General features: G+C 33.3%; 5 protein-coding genes across 7 annotated transcripts; 2 read left to right on the forward strand and 3 right to left on the reverse strand.

Annotated features, from left to right (window-relative positions):
* Positions 1-247: 247 nt before the first annotated feature.
* On the forward strand, positions 248-1,910 carry LOC100795539 (F-box/kelch-repeat protein SKIP6). Its single transcript, XM_006581676.4, has 2 exons — positions 248-1,573; positions 1,679-1,910. The coding sequence occupies exon 1, from the start codon at positions 472-474 to the stop codon at positions 1,558-1,560; it is 1,089 nt and encodes a 362-aa protein (XP_006581739.1). The 5' UTR covers positions 248-471; the 3' UTR covers positions 1,561-1,573; positions 1,679-1,910.
* Positions 1,911-3,073: 1,163 nt separating this feature from the next.
* LOC100793082 (shikimate kinase 1, chloroplastic) lies at positions 3,074-4,584 on the reverse strand. 2 transcript variants are annotated; one of them, XR_005891999.1, is made up of 6 exons: positions 4,461-4,584; positions 4,277-4,331; positions 4,101-4,173; positions 3,737-3,815; positions 3,241-3,553; positions 3,074-3,085 (listed from the first exon to the last, which is right to left on the reverse strand). XR_005891999.1 is itself a non-coding variant. In XM_041016495.1 (6 exons), the coding sequence occupies exons 1-6, from the start codon at positions 4,473-4,475 to the stop codon at positions 3,324-3,326; spliced, it is 336 nt and encodes a 111-aa protein (XP_040872429.1). In that variant the 5' UTR covers positions 4,476-4,584; the 3' UTR covers positions 3,098-3,323. The 2 variants fall into 2 exon arrangements, 1 of the variants encoding a protein (XP_040872429.1); XM_041016495.1 differs by lacking the exon at positions 3,074-3,085 and having other exon boundaries at positions 3,098-3,354; positions 3,471-3,553.
* A 2,883-nt stretch (positions 4,585-7,467) lies between these two features.
* LOC102667853 (shikimate kinase 1, chloroplastic-like) lies at positions 7,468-8,442 on the reverse strand. 2 transcript variants are annotated; one of them, XM_014776447.3, is made up of 4 exons: positions 8,318-8,442; positions 8,077-8,155; positions 7,733-7,797; positions 7,468-7,598 (listed from the first exon to the last, which is right to left on the reverse strand). In XM_014776447.3, the coding sequence occupies exons 1-4, from the start codon at positions 8,438-8,440 to the stop codon at positions 7,551-7,553; spliced, it is 315 nt and encodes a 104-aa protein (XP_014631933.1). In that variant the 5' UTR covers positions 8,441-8,442; the 3' UTR covers positions 7,468-7,550. The 2 variants fall into 2 exon arrangements, with proteins under 2 accessions (XP_014631933.1, XP_006581740.1); XM_006581677.4 differs by having other exon boundaries at positions 7,468-7,797.
* A 298-nt stretch (positions 8,443-8,740) lies between these two features.
* On the forward strand, positions 8,741-15,767 carry LOC100796064 (developmentally-regulated G-protein 3). The gene is made up of 10 exons (XM_003526784.5): positions 8,741-9,008; positions 9,286-9,339; positions 10,090-10,263; positions 10,866-10,937; positions 12,113-12,172; positions 12,718-12,827; positions 13,639-13,938; positions 14,522-14,713; positions 15,121-15,172; positions 15,301-15,767. The coding sequence occupies exons 1-10, from the start codon at positions 8,967-8,969 to the stop codon at positions 15,349-15,351; spliced, it is 1,107 nt and encodes a 368-aa protein (XP_003526832.1). The 5' UTR covers positions 8,741-8,966; the 3' UTR covers positions 15,352-15,767.
* A 932-nt stretch (positions 15,768-16,699) lies between these two features.
* On the reverse strand, positions 16,700-19,736 carry LOC100796591 (AvrRpt-cleavage domain-containing protein). The gene is made up of 3 exons (NM_001255654.3): positions 19,572-19,736; positions 18,402-18,644; positions 16,700-17,118 (listed from the first exon to the last, which is right to left on the reverse strand). The coding sequence occupies exons 1-3, from the start codon at positions 19,587-19,589 to the stop codon at positions 17,071-17,073; spliced, it is 309 nt and encodes a 102-aa protein (NP_001242583.2). The 5' UTR covers positions 19,590-19,736; the 3' UTR covers positions 16,700-17,070.
* Between the last annotated feature and the right edge of the window lie 2,904 nt (positions 19,737-22,640).

Below are 22,640 nucleotides of genomic sequence, written 5' to 3' on the forward strand. Positions count from 1 at the left end.
TAACAATACACATATTGATCCAACTTAAACTATATGAATAATATTGATTAGAAAGAAAAGGAAAACTAACTTTGAAACCTGAATTTGAAAAATATTACATTCTTCTATCAAATTGAAGGTTTTTTTCTTATGGATTGAGATGTTAATAAGAAATAGGCTCAACGGGGGATAGACAATTATGCTGATACGTATTAAATGCAATATGACTGGTGAGGAGAACAATAGAGAAAAAGTAGAAAAAATGATAATAATGTGTGTTCATTCCAAGAGGAATGACTTATTTATAAATAAAAAATAGCTAAAAAGTTACAAAACATAAATACATATAAAAATAAAGATAATGACATCTACAAATATCATTCTATTCTTTATTCTCACAATAATGGTTATTTGACAAGTAATAAATAGAAAGCAAAAGATGTGCACTAGTGCATATGCTGGAGTTAGTTGTATTGTATCGGTGGGCAAGGCATGTCGTGGTCCTCTGGTTCAGAATCAGAAGAGTCAGCGAGCCCCAACAACCTAATCCCGTCCCTCCCAGACGACGTCGCATTGAACTGCCTAGGACGCATCCCTCGGTCCCAGCACCCAACCCTCTCCCTGGTCTCCAAACCCATCCGCACCCTCCTCTCTTCCCCAATCCTCTTCACCACGCGAACCCTCCTCCAATGCACCCAACCCCTCCTCTACCTCACTCTCCGCTCACGCCACTCCTCTCTCCTCCAATTCTTCACGCTCCACCGCACAAACCCTAATAACCCCCTCCTCGCTCCCCTTCCCCCGATCCCCTCCCCCGCCGTCGGCTCCGCCTACGCCGTCCTCGGCCCCACCATCTACGTCCTCGGCGGCTCCATCCACGACGTCCCCTCCCCCAACGTCTGGCTCCTCGACTGCCGCTTCAACCGCTGGCTCCGCGGTCCCTCCATGCGCGTCGGCCGCGAATTCGCCGCCGCGGGAGTCCTCCACGGCAAGATCTACGTCCTCGGCGGCTGCGTCGCTGACACCTGGTCCCGCTCCGCCAATTGGGCGGAGGTCCTCGACCCCGCCACTGGCCAATGGGAGAGGGTCGCCAGTCCGACGGAGGTCCGTGAGAAGTGGATGCACGCCAGCGCCGTCGTCGGGGAGCGGATCTACGCGATGGCAGATCGCGGTGGCATCGCCTACGAGCCTAGCAGCGGCGCGTGGGAGAGCGTGGGGGTAGAATTGGACCACGGGTGGAGGGGGAGGGCGTGCGTGGTGGAAGGGATTTTGTACTGCTACGATTATTTGGGGAAAATCAAAGGGTTCGATGTGGGGCGCGGGGTGTGGGAGGAGTTGAAGGGGTTGGAGAAGGGTTTGCCCAGGTTTCTGTGTGGGGCTACCATGGCTGATTTGGGTGGGAAATTGTGTGTGGTTTGGGAGTGCCAGGGGAATGAGAATGAAATGGAGATTTGGTGCGCTGAGATTGGAGTGAAGAAGAATTCGGATGGGGAATTGTGGGGTCAACTTGTTTGGTTCGGGAAGGTTCTTTCTGTTCCCAAAGGCTCTTCCATTGTCAACTGTTCTTCTGTTTCCTTGTGACCATACATTACATGTAAGCATTCTTTGATTTTACTACATTGAATTGCTGCCACTTGCTCTTAGGCGCCATTTCCTGCTCCGATGTTTGTATGTCAAATCGTGAATGATAAATAAACAGGAGCTCCTCAACTAGTACTGCGCTTTGAAGTGAATCAAGTCATGTGTTAATGGAATGAAAGTTTGTGTATGAGTGTCTCTGCGACCTTGAATTTCAGTTACTGGATGATCTGAGTAAGCAATACTCTTGTTCTTGCATAACATGACATTTGTTTGTCAGTATTCGGATAATCATAGGAAATGTGTATTTATACCGGTTTATATCTGAATAAAATATATTCCTATTCATACTAGTATTTGTATCTGCATTTGCGTATTGCATATATCATATACTCTAACTCATAATTGGGGAAATAGATTTGGCAAGTGAATGATGTTACTTAAATTTACAAGATGTTATGTGCAAGTATAAAAGCGGATTTAAACCCACGAGGTCCAAGAATACCTAATTCCTTCTGTCTAGCCGCATTTCTTTAGGGACATTTGCATTCTGGTTGGAGCCCAATTCATATATTCGGAATTTTTGGTTCAAAAAGTTCAATATTCTTCCGAGTAGTTTTAGCATCATTTTTGCCCATAGTACTGAATTAAAAGACAATGTACTGGGTTAACCTATTGTGTTAAACTCATTGTGCAAACCCTGGGAAAAAGGAATGCATAAACTGATCTTATCCAGTTCGGATTACAACAAACATAACATCTACGACTACCCGTAAATATACAAAGAACAAACAAAAATAAATATAAATTGTGCATCTTGATCATGCATTTATCATTCCTTTTCCAAACAAAAAAAAAAAAAGATACGCCACATTGTCATGCTAAAACATGTGTGTTAAAGATTGTGCCAGCGCGTGCTTAACAACCATCTTCACCCATAAGAAAGTCTTTGATTTGTTCTAGTGCCTGAGAAATACATAGGCACAAGTAAGTATCGGTGATGCAAAGTGTAGATACGATTTTAGCTCTCGGAAATGTTAGTTAGTCAGAGAAAACTAAAATGAAGTTCAGAGGGGGAAGAAGCAGGAAGTGGCTCACCTCCATTGCAATAGCAGTTGGAGATAAATCTGACACATCTCTTCGACCCAATTTTGCTGCTATATTTGTAAAAGAACATAACACAACAATAAATGGATGTTATCTAGAATGCAGATGATGAATGAAGAGTACTACCCTTTAAGAGCTTCACAGAAATCTAAAAAATTTAGCTATCTGAATTTTCATTGGACAATCTTTAACTACTAATTACCCAAAACTCAAGACCAAAAACATTAAGCTGCAGAAGTCACTACTAGAGTCCAATCCCTTCCCTGTTGGATTCCCAAAGATTCTGGACAGAACCACAATTGTTATTTAAAAAAAAAAGGAAATAACATTTGCAGGCATACTTTCCAAGGAGACCTTGACAATGGCGTTAGCATATGCTTCACTTCTTTCTTCAAAAAGGGCAGACAAACGCAAGACTAGTCTGCAGGTCAATTTCAAAGGGTAAAACTATTTACTTGAGAAAAAAATGTTTTGAAGCTAAAAAGATCAGTTCCTCCAAATTTCCAAGATTCTTAATAGTTACTGTCTTATATTTTGCAAAAAAAAAACTTGTGTCATGGAAGAAAAATCATTTACCTTTGTGTATGCATCACCTTCTTCATAATGTAGAAGTGGGCGAGAATCAGTTCCTACAGCTGTTATTCTCTGACCTAAGGCTTTTAGAGGTACATCCAACCAAACACTAATTTCCTGGTGCATATATTTCATGGCAATTCATATATATGTTTGTGTGAAGACTCAAGTGAGAAGAGTTAATGGCAAAAGTGGTGGTAAAACTTTTCTCATTAACATGTTAATTGTTATACCAATTGATGGGCCTCACAACAGCTCCTCCACCAGTAGAAATAATATGTCTATGCATCATTGACAGCCTTCGCAATACCTCAGTCTGCAACAGTAAAATAAGCATAAGGAACAGTAAAAGCAATGAGCTGTTGGGAATGTAAATTACAAATTAAATTTGGATAGAAGAAATTGGAAAACCTAACAATTCAAAAATCTTAACAAAAACTTTCCATATACTGAGGAGTGAGGAACACTTAAACTGGAAACGTTGTGTTTTAAAACTGACCTTATTACCAAAAAACGGCTCTCCGATGTGCTTGAATATATCAGCTACAGATGTTCCATCAACCTCCACCAATGCATCACTGCTCCTCATAAATGCAAAAATGAAAAGGCGAAAAATTTTCAGCCGAAACTTTAATGCATGAAATAGAATATTTCTATTGTGATACGCAAACACATACAAAGGTTTTATCCTATTGATTCAATACATTCGTTGCATCTCAGTCAGATGATATCAATTTGCTATAATCATCAATTGAAATCCTTTGTCTATTGTGTATTCAAATGTTGCATGCTAGTTAGTAGTTTACCCTCAATACTCTATTTCACTTTGAAAAGAAGACAGGTAGGGCAATTAACATACTAACCTATCGAAAAATAAATAAGAAAGCACTTGTGACAATATCTTCCCCACAGTTGTCTTCCCAGAGCCCATCATTCCTGCATTTCTAATCCAAAATATTATATTTGCAATGAATGCAAGCATAAGTACTTCTACTAGAGAAATCTATTAAAGTCCTTCTACCAATACCAAGAGACTGACCAACAAGATATATACAGCCTCCATTTAAATATGGCTCGATCTCTTGTGATTTACTCTGCAATTTTATTAGTTAAGCAAAACTGAGCTCAGATTACCATGTCTAGATGGTTGTACTGTAACTATAGCATCACTACACTGAAATGGCTTAAATTAATTAAAAGTGACAAAGGGCACGACACTATACCCTCAAAATCAACATTTCATCATCAGGAGCATGAAAAAGCTTCCAGATTGCAGTGTCGAAGCTACAAGTGACATTTGAAAAAACAATTATGTTAACACTCAAAATAGGCAGCACTTATTATTACAATCAATCACAGGCTACATCTAAACGAAGCATATTTATATAGTACATTTGGTCAAACACATGCCTTGCCGTAAAAGATATATCAAATTTTCCAATTAATCAACTGTGGGAATTGTGACTGAAACTGCAGATAATGAAAGGTAGCTTAAAATTAAGTGATGAAGCCACGTTTAGTTGACCTTGATAAAAAAAGGCCTCAAGGATTCAGTTGGTAAGATCATTACCTTTTTTAGTAAGCCACGTAATGATTTCCAATATAGATAATAGATAATTCACAATATTTAATATCGAATAACTGTGGCCGATTATCTTAAAGACTAAAATTAAAAATATGAAAATTTATCGGAATAAAAGAACTTATTTAATCCTCAGAGTAATTACACCTTCTTTTCCCGTAACCAGTAGTAACACAATTTTTAGTTTGCAAAACAACTAGTTCAAATTATAGTACTATCACTTTAGTAAACAACCACTCTAAAATCGAGAAGAAAAAGAGTGCAATCCAGCATTGTTTCTTAGAAACTATGGATAATATTCATTTGAATAAATTGACTCAGTGACAAATCAAATTCTTTATTATATTAGTACATTGTTACTATGTTATTATGATAAAGACATATACATAACACAAATAACATGTATAACTAATAAGTCGTTCATTCGAGAGTGGTATTGAATCTATAATTTTAACTCAGGTCTTGAGTTTAAAACTTGTGGAGAGAGAAAAAACATGATTAAAAATGAAAAATTCCACTAAAAGAAATGAGTCAGGTTTTTTTAATCATTGACAACAATATTGTAACAAAAAAAAAAACATGTATAACATATACATAGGTACGTCTGAAAGCTAAAGGGGAGAAAAAATGAAAAAAAGGAAAAAAGAAAAATCACAGTTGGCAAATTGTCGAAGTATGAACAGTTTTTACAGCAACCTGGAGCATTGTTATGCAAACATGTAACCTCTATAGGTGCCGTCCCTCGCCGTATACTCGTTGACGGTCTTGCGGGGCGCAACTTAGACGAAACAAAAACCTGTTCCTTAAATCCACTAGACATTCTCAGAGAACCATTTGGTTCTGTTCTCCCAAGCGTCTTGGAATGCACCATACCTGAAAATTTGCAAACCTTGAACCGCTTTAGCTTTCGTGGCGCTTCATCTTGAAACTGCGGAATTCACCAACAAACAAATCAATACTACAATTAAGTTGATGAGTAATGGACAAATTAATAGAGTAAGAGAATCAGAATGAAAGGTAAACAATTACAGTATATACACAAAAATGATTACGACATTCCAAAACATACTGTTACAAGACTTTGACTTGAATTAAGTGTGTTGGATTTATATTTTCAAAAACTGTTTTTAGATTTTGAAATCTTAAATAACTCTTTTGTAAAACTAGCACAGGTCATACACTCATGTCTCACTCCATGCAACACGTTTTCATGTGACTCATACAGTGGGGCTACCAGGATCACAAAAACAAGAAGAGAATGAGAGAACATCTACTTGTTTTTGTATTTTAATTTTTAAAACCCTACTATTAAAAATCATTTTTAAAACTAAATAGATTTTGAATGAGGTATTGATTGTGAGTGGTATGAAATTATTTTAGAAAATAGTTTTTTTAATAAGAAAATGATAAAGAAATCAAAGATACCTAAAATCTCACTTACCATTCATTACAGGGAGAAAGGTTTCCATTTCAGGCTGGCAGGCACACAAAAACCGAACCTGCTCCAGCGTCTTAACAAAAATTGGAACCAACGACGAAAAAATGTAATTAAAATGAGTAGTGCAAATTCATACTACCAAAAAAAAAAAACTTTCAAAAAGAATTTGCACGAACAAAATGATATCCAATAAAATAACAGCATTAACCAATCAATTTGGTTTCCTCCTGGTATTATCATTTCTGAATCAATCACAAACCTTTGAGCTTACAACTTAATTACAAGTGTAACTGGTTCATACCAAGAAAGAAATGTAATACGGTCCAGGTAGATTTGACATATGCGTATCTTGCGTATCTTTGTTGCCTACATATACAGTACTTATTTTAAAATTGTCCCACGTGAGAAAGATACTTTTAAGTTTTATCATACGTAATCATGTTTTTTTTTTAATGTGTTGTCCTCTTATAATATTATGAAATTAATAGAGTTATTGTAAAGTATAAAAATTTAATGAAAAAATTATCTTTTATACAGATTTTTTTTTCAAAGGACCTTTTATTCATATTATACTCATTAAATCACAGAGTTATAAAAGATTAATTTAGTGATTAAAAAAATAAAAAAGGAAGAGGTTTTGGGTTTGATTTTAATTTCTCTCATTAACAAATATTTTTGTTAGATACAAAAACTCATTAAATTTATCTATTTGATAATATTATACTCCCGATAAATTAATGATATATTTTTTCAGAAGTACTTTTAAAAAATAAATTTATTTAAATTAAAAATATTCACGAGATATTGAACTTAATTCTCCTTATAAATTGGTAGATTAAACAAAATCACACCTATCCCTGTTTGGTAGTCTTAGGTATCTTTTCAGTTTTACCTCTTTACTTTCCTAAGAAGAAAGCATCACATCCATTCAAAATATACATGAACGAACAAAAAAGTATACAAATTAAACACTGCATGCTGTTAATTTATATATGATCACACAAATTAGTGAAATTGCGCATAAAACACTAAATAGGTGGATCTTGAACTTCTTGATGATGCATGCATCATTCCTTTTCCTAACAAAAAGATATTACACGAAAGTTATAAAGTTGGTTGGATGTTAAAAGGAGAAAAAAGGAAGAAAAAAATCACAGGTTCAATTCTTCAGTCAGAAAAAATTAATAATTAACGATAAAAAAACAGAACATTGTCATTCTATAATTATTATTAGAGAGAAAAATATACACAATTAAAAGCATGTTTGTGTCTCAAGATTGTGCTAGCACATGCTTAAAAGCCATCTTCACTTATGAGAAAGCATTTGATCTGTTCTAGTGCCTGAGAAATACATTGGCACAAATAAGTGTCAGTGATGCAAAATGTAGATACGATTTTAGCTCTCGGGAAAGTTAGCTTGGTCAAGAGAAAGCTAAAATGAAGTTCAAAAGGGGATGGACCAGGAAGTGACACGCCTCCATAGCAATAGCAGTTGGAGAAAATTCTGACACATCTCTTTGGCCTAGTTTTGCTGCCATATCTGGACAAAAGAACATAACACAGTAATAGATGGATGTTATCTAGAATGGAGGATGATGAAAGAATAATAGCCTTTAGAGCTTCACAAAAATCTAAAAATTAAAGAAATCTGAATTTTCATGCTTTAACATGGGACAATCTTTAAGCTGCAAGCTGCAGAAGTCATAATAGTTTATGATAGCAATTTCCTTTCCTGTTGTGTTTCCAAGGATTCTGGATAGAACCACAATTCTTTTTTCTTTCTTTTTTTTTAAAGAAAAATTAACATTTGTATACATACTTTCCAAGGAGACTCTGGCATTGGCATTTGCATATGCTTCACTTCTTTCTTCACGAATGATAGACAAACGCTTGACAGTCTGCAGGTGTTTCAAAGTGTAAAATTATTTCGTGGAAAAAATAATTTTGATGCTAATTCCCTATCTAGGATGGTTCCTCCAAATTTATAAGATTTTTAATAGTTACTTATATTTTGCATAAAAAAGTAAAAAAACTCTTATCATGGAAGAGAAATCATTTACCTCCATGTATGCATTTCCTGCTTCAGAATGTAGGAGTGGGCGAGAATCAGTTCCTACAGCCGTTATTCTCTGAGCCAAGGCTTCTACAGGTACATCCAACCAAACACTAATCCCCCGGCGCATAAATTTCCTGGCAATCCATATATAAGTATGTGTGACGATTGAAGTCTGCGTTAACTTGGTGAATCTCCCAAACCCAACTCATCTAAAGTTTAATTTAGAAAAAAAAGAGTGGTGAATAGAAAATCTAAAAATTCTTGTAGGGGGTGAGATCGAAGGGTTGGATTCACCAATTTTTGTCCACACGCAGCTGGCGTGAATTTGGTTCAAAAAGAAACTCAGGCCCAAATAAATTGGAAGTTAATTATTTTGGGCTTATGCAGCCCATTTAAGAATAGCCCATTTTTGTTGTAATTTCAATTTGGATTCGAGAACCGAATACTCTACCCTAGGTCCCACCGTAAGCATTTCTGCATGTGTTCCAGCACCTTCTTCTTCGTTCACCTCCTCCCCGTCGCAACACAAAGCTACGCTGCAGCAATCCACCACTGCAGGGTTTTCCAAGTCCAATCTCAGTTCACTTCTCGCCAGGGTTTAATCTGAATTTCTTTTGTGTTGCCACTGAGGTTATTATTATTTTTCTTCCAAAATGGCGACGGTGATGCAAAAAATCAAAGACATCGAAGATGAGGTACTTGTTCTGAGTGGAATACAGGGAAATGAGTGATTGTATGCATTCGGTTTATTCAAGCGGAACGATAGCCTTTTCGGCAGTGTTCATTTAGCACTTCAAAATAATTTAGAAAAAAAAAGTTGATATATATGTTTCTCTACTACAGTAGGGTTTTCCCTTTATATATATATAGTTCTCAATTAGCTTCAATTTTATTACGAATCGTGATTTTTTCAAAAGAACTGTTCCCTAACCAACTTAGCTTCATTGGTCAATTGTATTTTGCAATTTGCAGATGGCAAGGACCCAAAAAAACAAGGCTACTGCTCATCATTTGGGCTTGCTGAAGGTAAGCACATAAGTGTAATTTGTTTGATTATTAAATGGCATATGAAAAAGAAAAAGAGATCAAGTATGTTAATAACGTGTGTGCTGTTCTGATTTTTTGTTTTTTTGGTTGTTGATTGCATGCGCTTTGGCTCTAGTTGTGGTTAGCTATCGAAGACAGTGGGATATCTTGTTTTTGTTTCAAGTTTGGAAATATTGTCCTGATCTTGTATGAGTTGGTTGAAGTGGATACTGGATAGTTGTTACAGGGATTGCATTTGAAAGTGTATCTGGTTCATGATGATATTGTTTGCTCTACATTTTATATTAGAAATTGTAGGCATAAGCCTCATAGCACATTCTGCACTGCACATACAATTGACTTATCTATATTGATTTTTAAAGTGATTTATTTATAATTTTGGCGGCATGCTGCTTATATATTTATGCCCCTAAAGGAATGCTAACATATAAGTAATAAGTAAATAACTCTAAATGTATGGAATCTTATCCTTCTTATCTTTGTTTTTTCTTGTTTCTATGGTCCACATGGATCTTTCACATCAATTTCTTCTGATATGTAACATTGAAGGCGAGATGGGTGTTTCTGTATTCTGCTTCTATGTGGAATCAACCTTCCATAAGTATCATTAGGATTTTATTCCTCATTGTCCCCTTCTTTGAGCTTTTCAAGTTCCTCTTCTGTTTTCCTGTATTCTGTTGCTGTTTTTGTTGAGGGGTTGATTCATTATTGGTAAATGTCTGGTGCCAGGCTAAACTAGCAAAGCTGCGGAGGGAACTCCTTACACCTTCATCAAAAGGAGCTGGAGGTGCTGGTGAAGGTTTTGATGTTACTAAAAGTGGGGATTCAAGAGTTGGTCTTGTGGGCTTCCCTTCAGTCGGCAAATCTACTCTACTGAATAAGTTGACCGGGACATTTTCTGAGGTATGGAGGTATTCCAGGTGTTATAAATTTCCTTCTAATGTTAGTATATTATTGACCTATCATCTATTTCTTTTCTGTGTTTGGGTCCTTTTGGAAAGTGAATTTAATTTAATGTAGACAAAGGAAGTGCAACCTTTTGACAAGAAAAAGAAAGTGAAAACCTAAAGAGAGAAGTATAAAAATATGGCCATAGTGGGAAAGAAGCTCTTGAAAAATTAAAAAGGGCCATTGGACACATGGCTAAAATAAGGGTTTTAAAATATTATAATGCTAAAACTTTCTTTCTAAACCTAGTGAGCAATGTAGGCATAGAACTCTCAATCCCATAAAGTTCCACTTCTCAAAACAATTTCCATTGTCCAGAGTCCATAGCACTAAGGGGAAACTATAAACAGAAGTTCAAGTGCTCTGCTTTTTCTTTCGAATAATGCAACAGTGGTTATGCATTGTGTTCATTAAGTAATCAATCATAACATGCATGCATGGTGATTTTATCTTTGTATTAGGTTTGAGTGGTAGGCAGCATAATTATTTTCCAAATTATCTAAAGTTTAGTTTGCATGAAAGAATTTTCTGAAGATTTTATTTGTTTTTGTTTATAGGTTGCTTCCTATGAGTTTACTACCTTAACTTGCATCCCAGGTGTGATCACATATCGTGGAGCTAAAATCCAGGTATCTCTACATTAACACATTATATTTTGATAAATTTATCACCTTACTGTGCACAAGATATTCTGCTTGTGGGTTGAAAAGCTTGGGATACCTAAAGCTGAATTTAGTTGTGCCTTTTTCTGATAATAGTTGAGAGAAGATTAAATGATATGTGAATGCTGCCACTCTATATCAGTAGCCTCTGACAATTAGCTGCATATGTGCTCAGGTTTTTAAGGAACATCAGCATATAGGTTTAGGCAAATTTTGTATCTCATCCTCTCACTGTTCATATGTCCTGTATTAGTGTAAGTTGAGTTGCTTGTGTTGGTTGTTGGACCATAATAAAGTGACACCTAGAGAATCTAGGGCTACACTTGGTTAATCTAAGACTAGTTAATAAAAGGTAAATACTTCATTTATTTCATAACCTTCTTACAACTGAAAAGGCTCCCTTTATAAGGACAAAGGGCCCAACAGACTAAAAAGCAGCACCATATAGGTGTATGTTACAGATAACAGATAAAAGGATTGTATTTTAATTGAAAATTCTAATAATTGGCAAAGTCAATCATCCAGGATGGTTTGTGGGCTTCTTGCTTGGCCTTGTTGCAGAGTAGGCTGAAGTGCCAGCTATCCCTAGATGACTTAAGTGATAAACACCTAAAATTGATTAAAGCTTTGTTTTGTGTCATTTGATTGTTTGTGTTGATATTTTTATCCATATTATAAATTAATATATTTGGAGTTTTATTTTGATTGGGCTGTAGATTTTCTTAAATTAAAAATTTGAGAATATCTTTTTAAGGTTCCTATTAACTAATGCTTGTACGACTACAATCTAGTCCGTCTGTTTCTATTGTCAAATTAGGCATCAAAAGATTTTGAAGATGAAATTTATGCAACTATGCAGAGGTGTTAGTTTTGCAGTTTTTTTTTTAAAAATAATTTAGGCATTAAAGGGTTAATGTTAACTGTGTTTTCTAAATCTATCTCTTAAGAACCAAAAAGTCCCATTAATATTGTTTACTTCAAAATAAAATTTTCAACCATGAAATTTTTTCCTCAATTAGTTTGGACTTAGGCTCAGTTGCATATTAGTCATTGTACAATTTATTAATATGATTGTGATGTATATTTAAGTTATTTTAATATGTTCAATTTTTAACTGGTAGTTCTTCAATTTTCTGTGACAGTTGTTGGATCTCCCCGGAATTATCGAGGGTGCTAAGGATGGAAAGGGTAGAGGAAGGCAGGTAAAAAAAGACCATAGTTTACTTTCATTATGGTTTAACTACATTTGATATCATTTTTAACAAGATAGTTACTTAATTTCAATCAAAGTAACTGAAGTGTATCTTTTGTAAGAAATGTCTGCAATGTAGTCAAAGTTCCATCAGAGTATCTTTAATCAATTTTTTTTCAGAGGAGGGAAAAGTTCCTCATGAATTTTAAGAAAGTTTTTTCTCTTGATTTTTTTGCTGAATGTTGAGGTGAGATCCATGGCATATTTAAAGAAGTTAAGGGTTTTATGTTGTCATAATATGAAGTGGGCAGGGGATTCCTGGAATCTGTTTTGTTAGTTTAATACCCTGGTCCTACTTGTGCTATCAAGTTTGTTAGCATTGAATGCTGTCTTCCTTGTAATATATTTTGCATTTACTTATTCCATGAACCTTACCTGTAAATGTTATAGCTCTCAAGTTCACAATGCACCTTTCATTTTTTCACACCTCATTCACACACCAACAAACACTGATATATTTTCATAATTCATTTATATATTGTTTTGCAAACACAGGTTATTAGTACTGCAAGGACATGCAATTGCATTTTGATTGTCCTTGATGCAATAAAGCCAATAACTCACAAGCGTCTTATAGAAAAAGAGCTAGAGGGATTTGGTATAAGGTAAGGTAACATGTAAATTGATTATTTGCTATTTTTATGTTACGTCACCAATATTCTGATTTCTAAACAAGGCAGGGGTCTCTTATAATTGTTTACCACTGTGCAGCAGCGTATACTTGCATGAATACTTAACTATTTTTGCTCTTGTTTTAAAATATATTTCTCAATGTAGCATGAATATGATGAATGAAGACTATAGTGGTTAGGCATTTTACTCTAAAAGCAAGCATTTCTGGCTTCATTGATGGCAGCAGTTGCACCCATAGGGCAGAAGTAACTCTGATATGATGTTTTGGTGATCATGTGGTGAAGTATGATTCTGAGAGAATAGAGATAATAGTTGAATCTTGTGGAGGCTTGCTTCCTATTGGGTCTAAGTGGAAGCAGCCACTATGAATTGGCTTTGTTATTTCAAATTTCCAGCTTTTCAGCAATCTTTTCTGTTTAATTTACATATTTACGAAAAATCTACAGTTGTATGTACTGGTAGTAGTCTCAGATTTCTATTTGGCCTCCAACTTTGACTTTGATCCAAAGAAGGAGGGATGGAAGTGCAGCAGGGGGTCTTACATCTGAATAGGCAACAAGGGAAGTGTTACTGGTCTGCTGGAAGAGTTGTTCAACTTCAGTTAAAATAGATAACTTGTTTTGTATTATATGTTATGAACTACATTGTCTTTGGCTATTATGTCTTTCAGATGACCAAAATCATATGTATATATTTTGATATATTTCAACTAAATTTTTTATTTTCTCCTCTTCATAACAATTTGTTCCACTTAAATCATCTTAATTCATTTTCTAACTGTAGGTTAAACAAAGAGCCACCAAATCTGACTTTTAGGAAGAAAGACAAAGGTGGACTTAATCTCACCTCAACTGTCACCACAACACATCTGGATCTCGAGACTGTGAAGGCTATATGTAGTGAGTACAGAATTCACAATGCTGATATCACTCTCAGGTATGATGCCACTGCTGATGACCTTATAGATGTCATTGAGGGAAGTAGAGTATATATACCTTGTATCTATGTTGTGAACAAGATTGATCAGATCACACTTGAGGAACTGGAGATCTTGGATAAGCTACCTCATTACTGCCCAATCAGGTAATACTTCAAATCATTGGTCTTATTATTACCTCAGACCTTTTTTCCATTTTGAACAAAAGAAAATCATAAGACTTCTGTACATCCTTGGGTTATTATTTCTTGTTTATCAGCAGTTTTTTGGGAGTATTTGCATGATACTCTCACACTCAACAAAAAACACTGGAGATTTTTGCTGTATAATTTTTTATTTTTGTTAGGATCTCTTGTATTGTCTTTGATTTGGTTCCATTGACTAGTTGCTTGGCCAGTTTAATGCTTTGTATTCATGCCCAGAAACTCCTTGGATTGTCTAACTTGTTGTTTTCTTCATTTTTATGTCTTTGCTTGATATTAGGTAATCTCCCTCTTGCTTTGCATCTATAATATTTTAGTCCAAAATTATCAGAGATTATTATATTATTATATAAAGTATCTATGTTTGAGACCAAGTTTTTTTAGGAATGCAAAAAAAGAGGGGAAAGAGCACTGTATGATTGGCAACTGTCATGTTTCCCCCATTTCTGTTGTGATTTTTGCAATAATTGATTCACAAAGTTGTTTTCTTAATAAATATGTGTGTAACTTTCTATCTATTCTTCAGTGCACACCTTGAGTGGAACCTTGATGGTCTTCTGGAGAAAATTTGGGAATATCTCGACTTAACTCGTATTTATACTAAACCTAAAGGGATGAATCCTGATTATGAAGACCCTGTAATATTATCATCTAAGAAGAGGACAGTTGAGGACTTCTGCGATCGCATTCACAAGGACATGCTTAAACAGTTTAAGTAGTGAGTACTTCTTTCAAAACATATCTTTAGCTTTATTCCTTGACAATGTTGAGTGGTTCCTCCATTGTGTGTTAATGAGGAGCAATGTATATGAAGATTAATTAACTTGGCTTTTCAACTATAAAGTCTGAATTCTAGTTAGTTTTATTAGGAAGCCTTTCGTTAATATATATGAAGCACTCGTTTAGGCTATTATCTCTTGTTTCTATGACCCGTACTCACCTGAATGAACTTTATAAATTTATAAAATGGATTGTTAGTTTGATGGATGAACTAGTTTGAAGGGAGTGGCATTTTGTTCTTTGAGAAAAAAGTTTGAGTCAATAAATCTCTCTCCCCTTAGCCCTTCAAAAAAAATGTTTTTCTTTCCTGACATTCATTTAATTCACATTTACCAAATGATGCAGTGCTTTGGTCTGGGGTTCAAGTGCGAAACACAAGCCTCAAAGAGTTGGCAAGGTTGATACTGTACTTAATTTACATTATTTTTTGCTTCATCCTCTTTTCGTATTGTATTTCTACTTTTATTCTTCTCCCTCGTAGTTGAACATGTCACCTACTAAGTGGAATATGTTGTTGCGTACCAGGAGCATGAACTTGAAGATGAGGATGTGGTTCAGATTATCAAGAAAGTATAATTTGTTATAATCAGAAGAATCCAAGATGACGTTTTCTGCGAATCAATCAGAATGCCTGCACTCTCGTTAGATTATTAGAGGATGTTCTGAGCAGAATCAAAGATTCCTTCGTGAGACTTTCCCCAGGATCGTTAGATTACACTCCAATTATTTGGTCATTTTTAAGTTAGGGGTGAGGTAGAGTATATTAAAGTTTGATGCGTTGTTAAACCATTAGTTATTTCAGGGGACGCCGTTTGTCGCGTAAGTTTTGGAAATTATGTATCTTGTGGTGGGATTATCCGTATCTAAAACAATTAATGTGTAGGAATAATTTGGGGTGTACTAGTAAACATTGATATGGTTTGCTGGATGGATATATATTATTCAGGTGGATATGCCAGTCTTGTCCATCCTGCTGGACGTTTTTCACAAAATGATGGCCTGAGCTTGATACAGCATTTACTTTGTTTTTAAAAATTAATTAAAAAGTATCGACAGTGTAAAGCTTTTTACCTTGTCTATGCTGCTGGACATTTTTCACAAAATGATGGCATGAGCTTGATACAGAGCATTTACACAATTTATTTTTAAAATTTAATTAAAATGCATCGACAATTAAAGATTTTTTTGTTTTGTTATCTATCTATTTTTATGTATAAAATGATTAACTTTTGTAATAATTGTTTAAAACCTTATTTTTAACGTAATTTGTAATTAGTTAATGATGCAAATTTTTAAAGATTGTTAGTAATTCAGTTCTTATGGAGAGAATCCAAACCAGAATGAGAACTCCTAATGGATTGCCCTTTGTGGTCGTCCAACTCGTTCCAACCACAGGTTCTGAATCATTCTCCACTTAGTGGGGACTCGAGGCTCAATCCATTTGGAGTTCTGGTTCTGCTTAAACCTCAATAAACTATAAAGGGTGGGGGAAATGTCAAGGTCAACAGGGTGTGGAAAAATTGAGGAATGACTTTGGAGTTTGGAATATATAATTATAAGGCTTTTTTTATGTTTTTAAATTTTTAAATTAACTTAAATGCAAAAATAATGTTAAAGTATCTAAATGTTCAACCAATTAAAACGTATATAATAAGTTCACTTTTATAATATTTTTTCTGAAAATTTTAGTTAACACCAAATATGAGTTCTAAATTAATTAACAAGATAAAAACCTTCAACTACTACTTTTGTTTATATGGTTTGCAGGGTAGCAGACAAGCAATGTGATACTGATCTATTGAACCACTGAATGTCAGTACCGGCCCCCTATAGTGGTGGAGCTGAAATGCACGTGATCCAACATGTGGATACAAGCCTAATATATGAAGGTCAGATAAACGAAACCAACCGAGGAGAATAACTATATATTGCAGGTTACTCTTGGAGCCCACTAAATAAATTGCTACTAAAACTGAGAAGGAAACCAATGAAGATCGTTACTGTGCTGGATTAATTCATCATCATATTTTGGAGCTGGTGGTACAGGTTCAAAGAGTCCTAAGCGCCATTTACATGCTTACCATCTTCTTTATACCTCTAAATTAAATACACAAATTTCAAACTAAAACGCAAGTGTAATATAGAATCACTGTTTAAGATTAGGGCTTAAATGAAACATTTGTTTTCCTAAATCAGAAACAAGTGCCAAGTAAATGATCACCAAGCTCAAAACCACAATTATTGTCCGTCCACGGCGTTAGGGAGACACGAAAAGGTTCTACATTCCATTGAGAATTAAGCTTTTATGCAACAGTTGAAGTAGCTCAGGAAGCTCCTCCTTGTCTGTCAAGACAAAAAATCAAACAAAGATGCAATATTTAGATACCACATAGTATATCCTAGTCAAATATTTTATGACTTCAAAGTTCCACTAATCAATAACCAAACACCATATTTTATATATTGCCCTCTTACCAATGAAATGAATGTAACTGCCCAAAACATTCATTGCATGTGCTGCAACTAGAATTGCGTATTTCCTAGTCAAATAGAATATGTCTACATATAAATAAATATTAATATTTACATCCTTCAACCTAACCACCGCCCCGGCTCAATTTTCTGCCAACATTAGTTTAAAAAAGGGGAGAAGTTTATCATGGGTCTCACATTATAATTCCCTGTGATGTATAGTTCAATATATCCTTTCTCTTTTTGGGTTGAAAAAGAATTAGTATTGGTTAAAGAAGCAGATGGACGTGAATTTGTCATTCACCGGCAGGCCTAGGCGACCTTAGTGAGCTTTGTTGTTTTTTTATGCTACTAGAACCTCCTTGGCAAGAAGCTGTGTCATGTCGTGTTGTATTTGTCTTTGTCTTCCACTTTTCTTAGATAAAAAGTTTCTGCCTCAAATTCTTCTCACTCTATCTCTATTCTCTTCGGATCATATTCATCATTATATAAATATATGGTACGGTTGCAAGAAATGTTGAAAACTATAGATATGCGTGATTTACTTGCTTAAAATATCATTTAGTTATTCAATTTTTTTTGTTTAGCCTCCTTTTTTTTTTAAAATATTTTTTTGGTATTGAAGAAAGCAGACTGCAGACAGAAGATTATGTCAAGTTAGTAGTACTTATTTGTGTTTAATCCAACCCGATGAAGATTTGAGGCTAGGCTCCTTGACAATTAAAGAAGAAAAATGAACTCATGTCTAAATTAACTAGAAGAGGGGTAAATGAAAAAAATAAAGAGATTAATATAGAAGATTTTAATGAAAGAGTAATAAAAAAATTGATTTGGAGTTCTCACTATCAACCCTTGATGATTAAAAGTTATTTTAATTCAAAGCCTTTGCTTGGTGGACAAAAACAGGTGATTAGTGCTGTTTGAAATAATCAGTTATTGCAAAAATGCATATTGCACCAATTAAGTAAAAGATGCATGACATAGTCATTTTCTCATCCAGTTAATTATTGTAGGAATTAATTTGAATTACTATTCCCATAAAGCCCCTCTCCTCTGTTAATTATTGTAGGAATCAATTTGAATTACTATTCCCGATTTTCCATAATACCACCAACAAATAGTAGCTAATAAAATAAGAATGATAGGGATCTTACAGTTGGAGAGTTGGTTTGGTGGTAGTGGGGGTGCTGGTGGTCATCACTGTGGACAGTGCTTGTATTGTTAGTGGCAGAAGAAGCCATGAGCTCCTCTTCATTACCAAGACTTGCCCTTGAAATATTTGTCTTGTTTTGCTTCCTCATTTCCCGAATTTTAGAGAAATCTAGAGAGTAGTCTGGCACTTGTCCCTTCTGATCCCAGTCCCCAAACTGTGGCACTGATAACCAAGGAGCATTTTTCTACAGTGAAAACATTTATAGGTTAGACGACTATTATTCACCATAACAAAACTATCATTTCTCATATAGTACTTACAATAATAATGTAAATGATAAGATAAGTTGTTTGTTCCCATAATGTAATGAATAGAAAGTATTAGTTAGACTGCATAATAAAATTTCAGAAACCTAATAACTAATTACTGAAAAGGTTTTACTCCAATCAAGAAGAACTATTACAAGCATCTGCTAATGTCAATGTGCAGGCAAAGTTTATGAACTTCACCATACCCTCTAGTTAATAAAATCTTCAATAATAATTTCTTTACAGTTCATTTGAAGAAATTACAAGATAGAAAAAAACTTCATTATATTCATACAAGAGAAAAATAAAGCGAAACAGATAACAGGTAAACTATTCATGGCTGCCATAGAATTTTTTTTTTTTAAAAAAAAGAAACTCCTAGTCCTCTACCATCTGATCATCCGTTAGCTCCAGAAAGGAATTCACGATTACCTGTTCTACTGCAACACTGATATCATCATATCAAACTTAAAGCACAAAACAAATCGATTAATTAAATGAAAGACAAACAACACGACATGCAGTACAACAAAACAGAGCTTGAAATGAAAGAGCCTTAGACGCTTCTAGTCATGAAGTACAACAAAAATTCCAACAGCACGAGCAACAAAAGCGACGAATACAACTAAATTCAAAGTACGCATATGCTTTCAACGACGGAACCTATGCGCGATACTCTCGGAGCGGAATTGAAACCAAACCAAAACACACAGATACATGGATTCCGCGCAAACACTAGAATCGCTCGTTCGATTCCAATCGATTATTATTATTATTTCCTTGTCTTTCTTAGCCGCCAAACAAACAACAAGGTCTCAGGGGAAAACAAGCGAGTTTAGAAAGACAGAGAAATCAGAACTAACCTCCTTACTTTGCTCCATCAGAGTGGTTTCAGATCTTGAGAGAAAGTTTGAGAAATTTGCTAACGAAATGATGATAGATAGGCATGTATCTTCTCAATATATACACGATAATAAACAAGAGATTTCCTTTACATTTTTATTTCTTTTTTCTATAAAAAAAAATACGTTTACCTTTCGTAGGGTTTACCAATTGTGATGAAATGAAATAAGAAATACTAATATATATTTTTCCTTTATTATTAAAAAAATATGTAGCATGCTAGGCGGTTGGTTTATCTTTAATTACCAAAATGGCACTCTTTTATTTAATTTTTGAAGATAAGTTGTGCTTAGTTACTTACCTAGTTAGAGTTTTATTGAAAGTATATAGTATGTAGCAAGGATATCTTAATTTAATTTATTATGACTTTAATTTAATGTAGCTTCAATCCGTGTTGTGGCACCCGCCTCTTGCTTTCGGTTTTCTAGCTGTCTTCCTACCCCTCACAAAATATTCTCCCCATTTGCGACCCACACAACCACCCTTTTTAATACTAGAATTTTCATTTTTATTTTAACACTACTGTTATTCATTTAAAATCCTTCATTTCTCTTTTAAATAATTCCACATTTTACTATAATGTTATTTTTTCTAATATTTCTACTGGTTAAAAATATTTATAGAATAAATTGGAAGAAATATACCGTCGTTATTATTATATTTTGTTACATATAATAAAATTTATTAAAAAAATATTTAAAATACTTTTTAAGTAATTAATAATATATAAATTTAAACTCTTATATATATATATATATATATATATATATAAGACAATAATATAATGTAATTTCTCATTTTCTCAAAGTTGATCGAATAAGATTATGGCGTAGAATTTATTAGTCGATGACATTGACATACTTATCTTTCATCTTATATTATTTTTTGTTTTTTTATTATTAATTATATACTTTTTTATAAAATAAACATTTTTATTAAAAGAATTAAAAAAGAACAACTTATTTAGGTATTTAGGCATTTAGGCAAAATATTAATAAATATAAGTAATAGGAGTAGAAAAATTAATATTTTTAATTTCTGAAACTGAAAAGTACTTTTAAGACAAATTAAAAGATATAAAAGGACATATAACATCAAACAAAAGAAATATATTTAATCGGGACCATATAATTTATTTCTTTTGCTTAGAAATTAAATGAACAATAAAGTCGTGCCTTGACAATGACAGATAATGAAGGGTGCACTATTTTTTCATAAGAAAAAAAAAAACGTAAAAGGTAACAATCATTGCCGAAGCAAGCAGGTAACGGAAAGATCGTGTTATGAACATTAATTATTACGTAGATTTTTTCTTTCGACGTCTTTAGTTTCAATTATTTAAAGTCGTCAATTATTATACCAATTATGGAAATGGTTAAACAATTTCGGTACTGATAATTGTGCAGGGAAAGATAATTATGCATGGAAAACTATACTAAGAATATATTATTTTTATTCGTAGTTTTCAAAGAAAATTTTGTTTTTATTTATCCGATTTTAAAAAAAATTAAATGAAATTAATTATTAATTATAATAAAAAATATATAAAATTAGAAAAATGTGCGAAACATCGAAATAATAAATAAGAGCAATAAAAAAAATGTACTACAGAATTACAGATATTTGAATGAAAGTTAGAAAAAACATATCTTCAATTTAATGGGTATACATTGTGAGTGTAAACAAATTTAAACTATCAGCTAATAAAAAAATCATTATTGGTAATTATTATATAAATTAAAAAATGTATCATACTTAATAATTTATGATTAAAAAATAATATAAAATCATTTTATACTATGATTAATTTTTTCAATTATTTTTTAGTTTATATGTAACAACTTTAAACATCAAATAAAAACAATGGAAGTTGGAATTAAGGAATGAAAGTAGGAAATATATTATATATAATGTGAGATTTAATTAAAAATTTAAAAGTAAAATAAAAGCATAATAAGTGATTAAGTTAAAAATCAAAGTTAATAAGTTATAAAGTTCTAAAATTAAAATAATAATAAATTATTAAGTTTAAATAATAAATTAAAAAGCTAAATCTCATAATGTGACGGCCACATGCCAAACGATCAATTGACACTTATTATCTACGTATCAATTGACACTTATTATTTACGTATACACAAAACATGTTACTAAATAAAAACATTAAGAATAGCGAATAAGATTAAGTTTGCATATTTTTACACTCTGGAAGACTATTTCATATTTTTTTTTTATCTTTTAGTCTTAGAAACTAAAAGTATCAACGCATCACACCTATGAGATCAAAATAATAATTTACTACTTTTTTAAATGTATACAATCTGCATTTGTCAATTTAAATTGATGTAAATTTATAAAAATATTTCTTAACGTGATATCGAATGACCTTATTTTCACATTAACAATAAACATAAATTTATTTTGTCAATGTATCTAAACTATTTATAAAATAATTAAAATAACATTATCTGAAATAGTTGTAACTTGTATCAACCACGTTATTTTTATCTAATTATTTTGATGCTTTTTAAGTCCAACTGCTTTTGGGAACTTCTATTCTCGCTTGTGTAACAGCGGTGCATCAAATGTTTACAGTTAACTTGTGTTGAAAGTTATAATTATCAGTTAAACTATAATTATCTTTAATTAAGTTTACGTCGAATTTTGTGGCATTGACTACTTTTAGTCAGACTTTGACCTTGCTTCCAGACTTTAAGCATAAAAAAATGTCTAAATTTAGTGAACTAAAATCTTACAATTTTTTTTATCAATTCAATCCAATTTAATATCTTTATTCCAAAAAATATTCTAAAATTAATTTAAATGTGATCACTATCTTCAATAAATATAATTATAAGTAATTTAGAAAATATATTTATTTTTTATATGAAATAAATAAAATTAAATAAATTAAACTAAAATCTTTAATCAGTGCAAAATTAAGTATTTTTTTATATTTAAGTTCATAAGAGATATTTTGTTTGTTAGTGTTTATTTTTGGACCCAAAACTATACAATTTAGTTAAAAC

Source organism: Glycine max, chromosome 6 (genome assembly GCF_000004515.6).
Source record: "Glycine max cultivar Williams 82 chromosome 6, Glycine_max_v4.0, whole genome shotgun sequence".
In the NCBI taxonomy this organism is placed as follows: Eukaryota; Viridiplantae; Streptophyta; class Magnoliopsida; order Fabales; family Fabaceae; genus Glycine; species Glycine max.

What these genes read in the sequence shown, in the direction of transcription:
- LOC100795539 (XM_006581676.4), top strand. Translation starts at nt 472, where the DNA reads ATGTCGTGGTCCTCTGGTTCAGAATCAGAAGAGTCAGCGAGCCCCAAC.
- LOC100793082 (XM_041016495.1), bottom strand. An exon ending in AGGCTGTATATATCTTGTTG is followed by an intron (nt 4,174 to 4,276) that starts GTCAGTCTCTTG and finishes TTAGAAATGCAG; the next exon opens with GAATGATGGGCTCTGGGAAG. An exon ending in TCTTATTTATTTTTCGATAG is followed by an intron (nt 3,816 to 4,100) that starts GTTAGTATGTTA and finishes TATGAGGAGCAG; the next exon opens with TGATGCATTGGTGGAGGTTG.
- LOC102667853 (XM_006581677.4), bottom strand. Translation starts at nt 8,440, where the DNA reads ATGCGCCGGGGGATTAGTGTTTGGTTGGATGTACCTGTAGAAGCCTTG. An exon ending in CAGGAAATGCATACATGGAG is followed by an intron (nt 8,156 to 8,317) that starts GTAAATGATTTC and finishes AAACACCTGCAG; the next exon opens with ACTGTCAAGCGTTTGTCTAT. An exon ending in TGCCAGAGTCTCCTTGGAAA is followed by an intron (nt 7,798 to 8,076) that starts GTATGTATACAA and finishes TCTTTTGTCCAG; the next exon opens with ATATGGCAGCAAAACTAGGC.
- LOC100796064 (XM_003526784.5), top strand. Translation starts at nt 8,967, where the DNA reads ATGGCGACGGTGATGCAAAAAATCAAAGACATCGAAGATGAG. An exon ending in ATCATTTGGGCTTGCTGAAG is followed by an intron (nt 9,340 to 10,089) that starts GTAAGCACATAA and finishes GTCTGGTGCCAG; the next exon opens with GCTAAACTAGCAAAGCTGCG. An exon ending in AGCCTCAAAGAGTTGGCAAG is followed by an intron (nt 15,173 to 15,300) that starts GTTGATACTGTA and finishes GTTGCGTACCAG; the next exon opens with GAGCATGAACTTGAAGATGA.
- LOC100796591 (NM_001255654.3), bottom strand. An exon ending in ACCAAACCAACTCTCCAACT is followed by an intron (nt 17,119 to 18,401) that starts GTAAGATCCCTA and finishes TTGTCTTGACAG; the next exon opens with ACAAGGAGGAGCTTCCTGAG.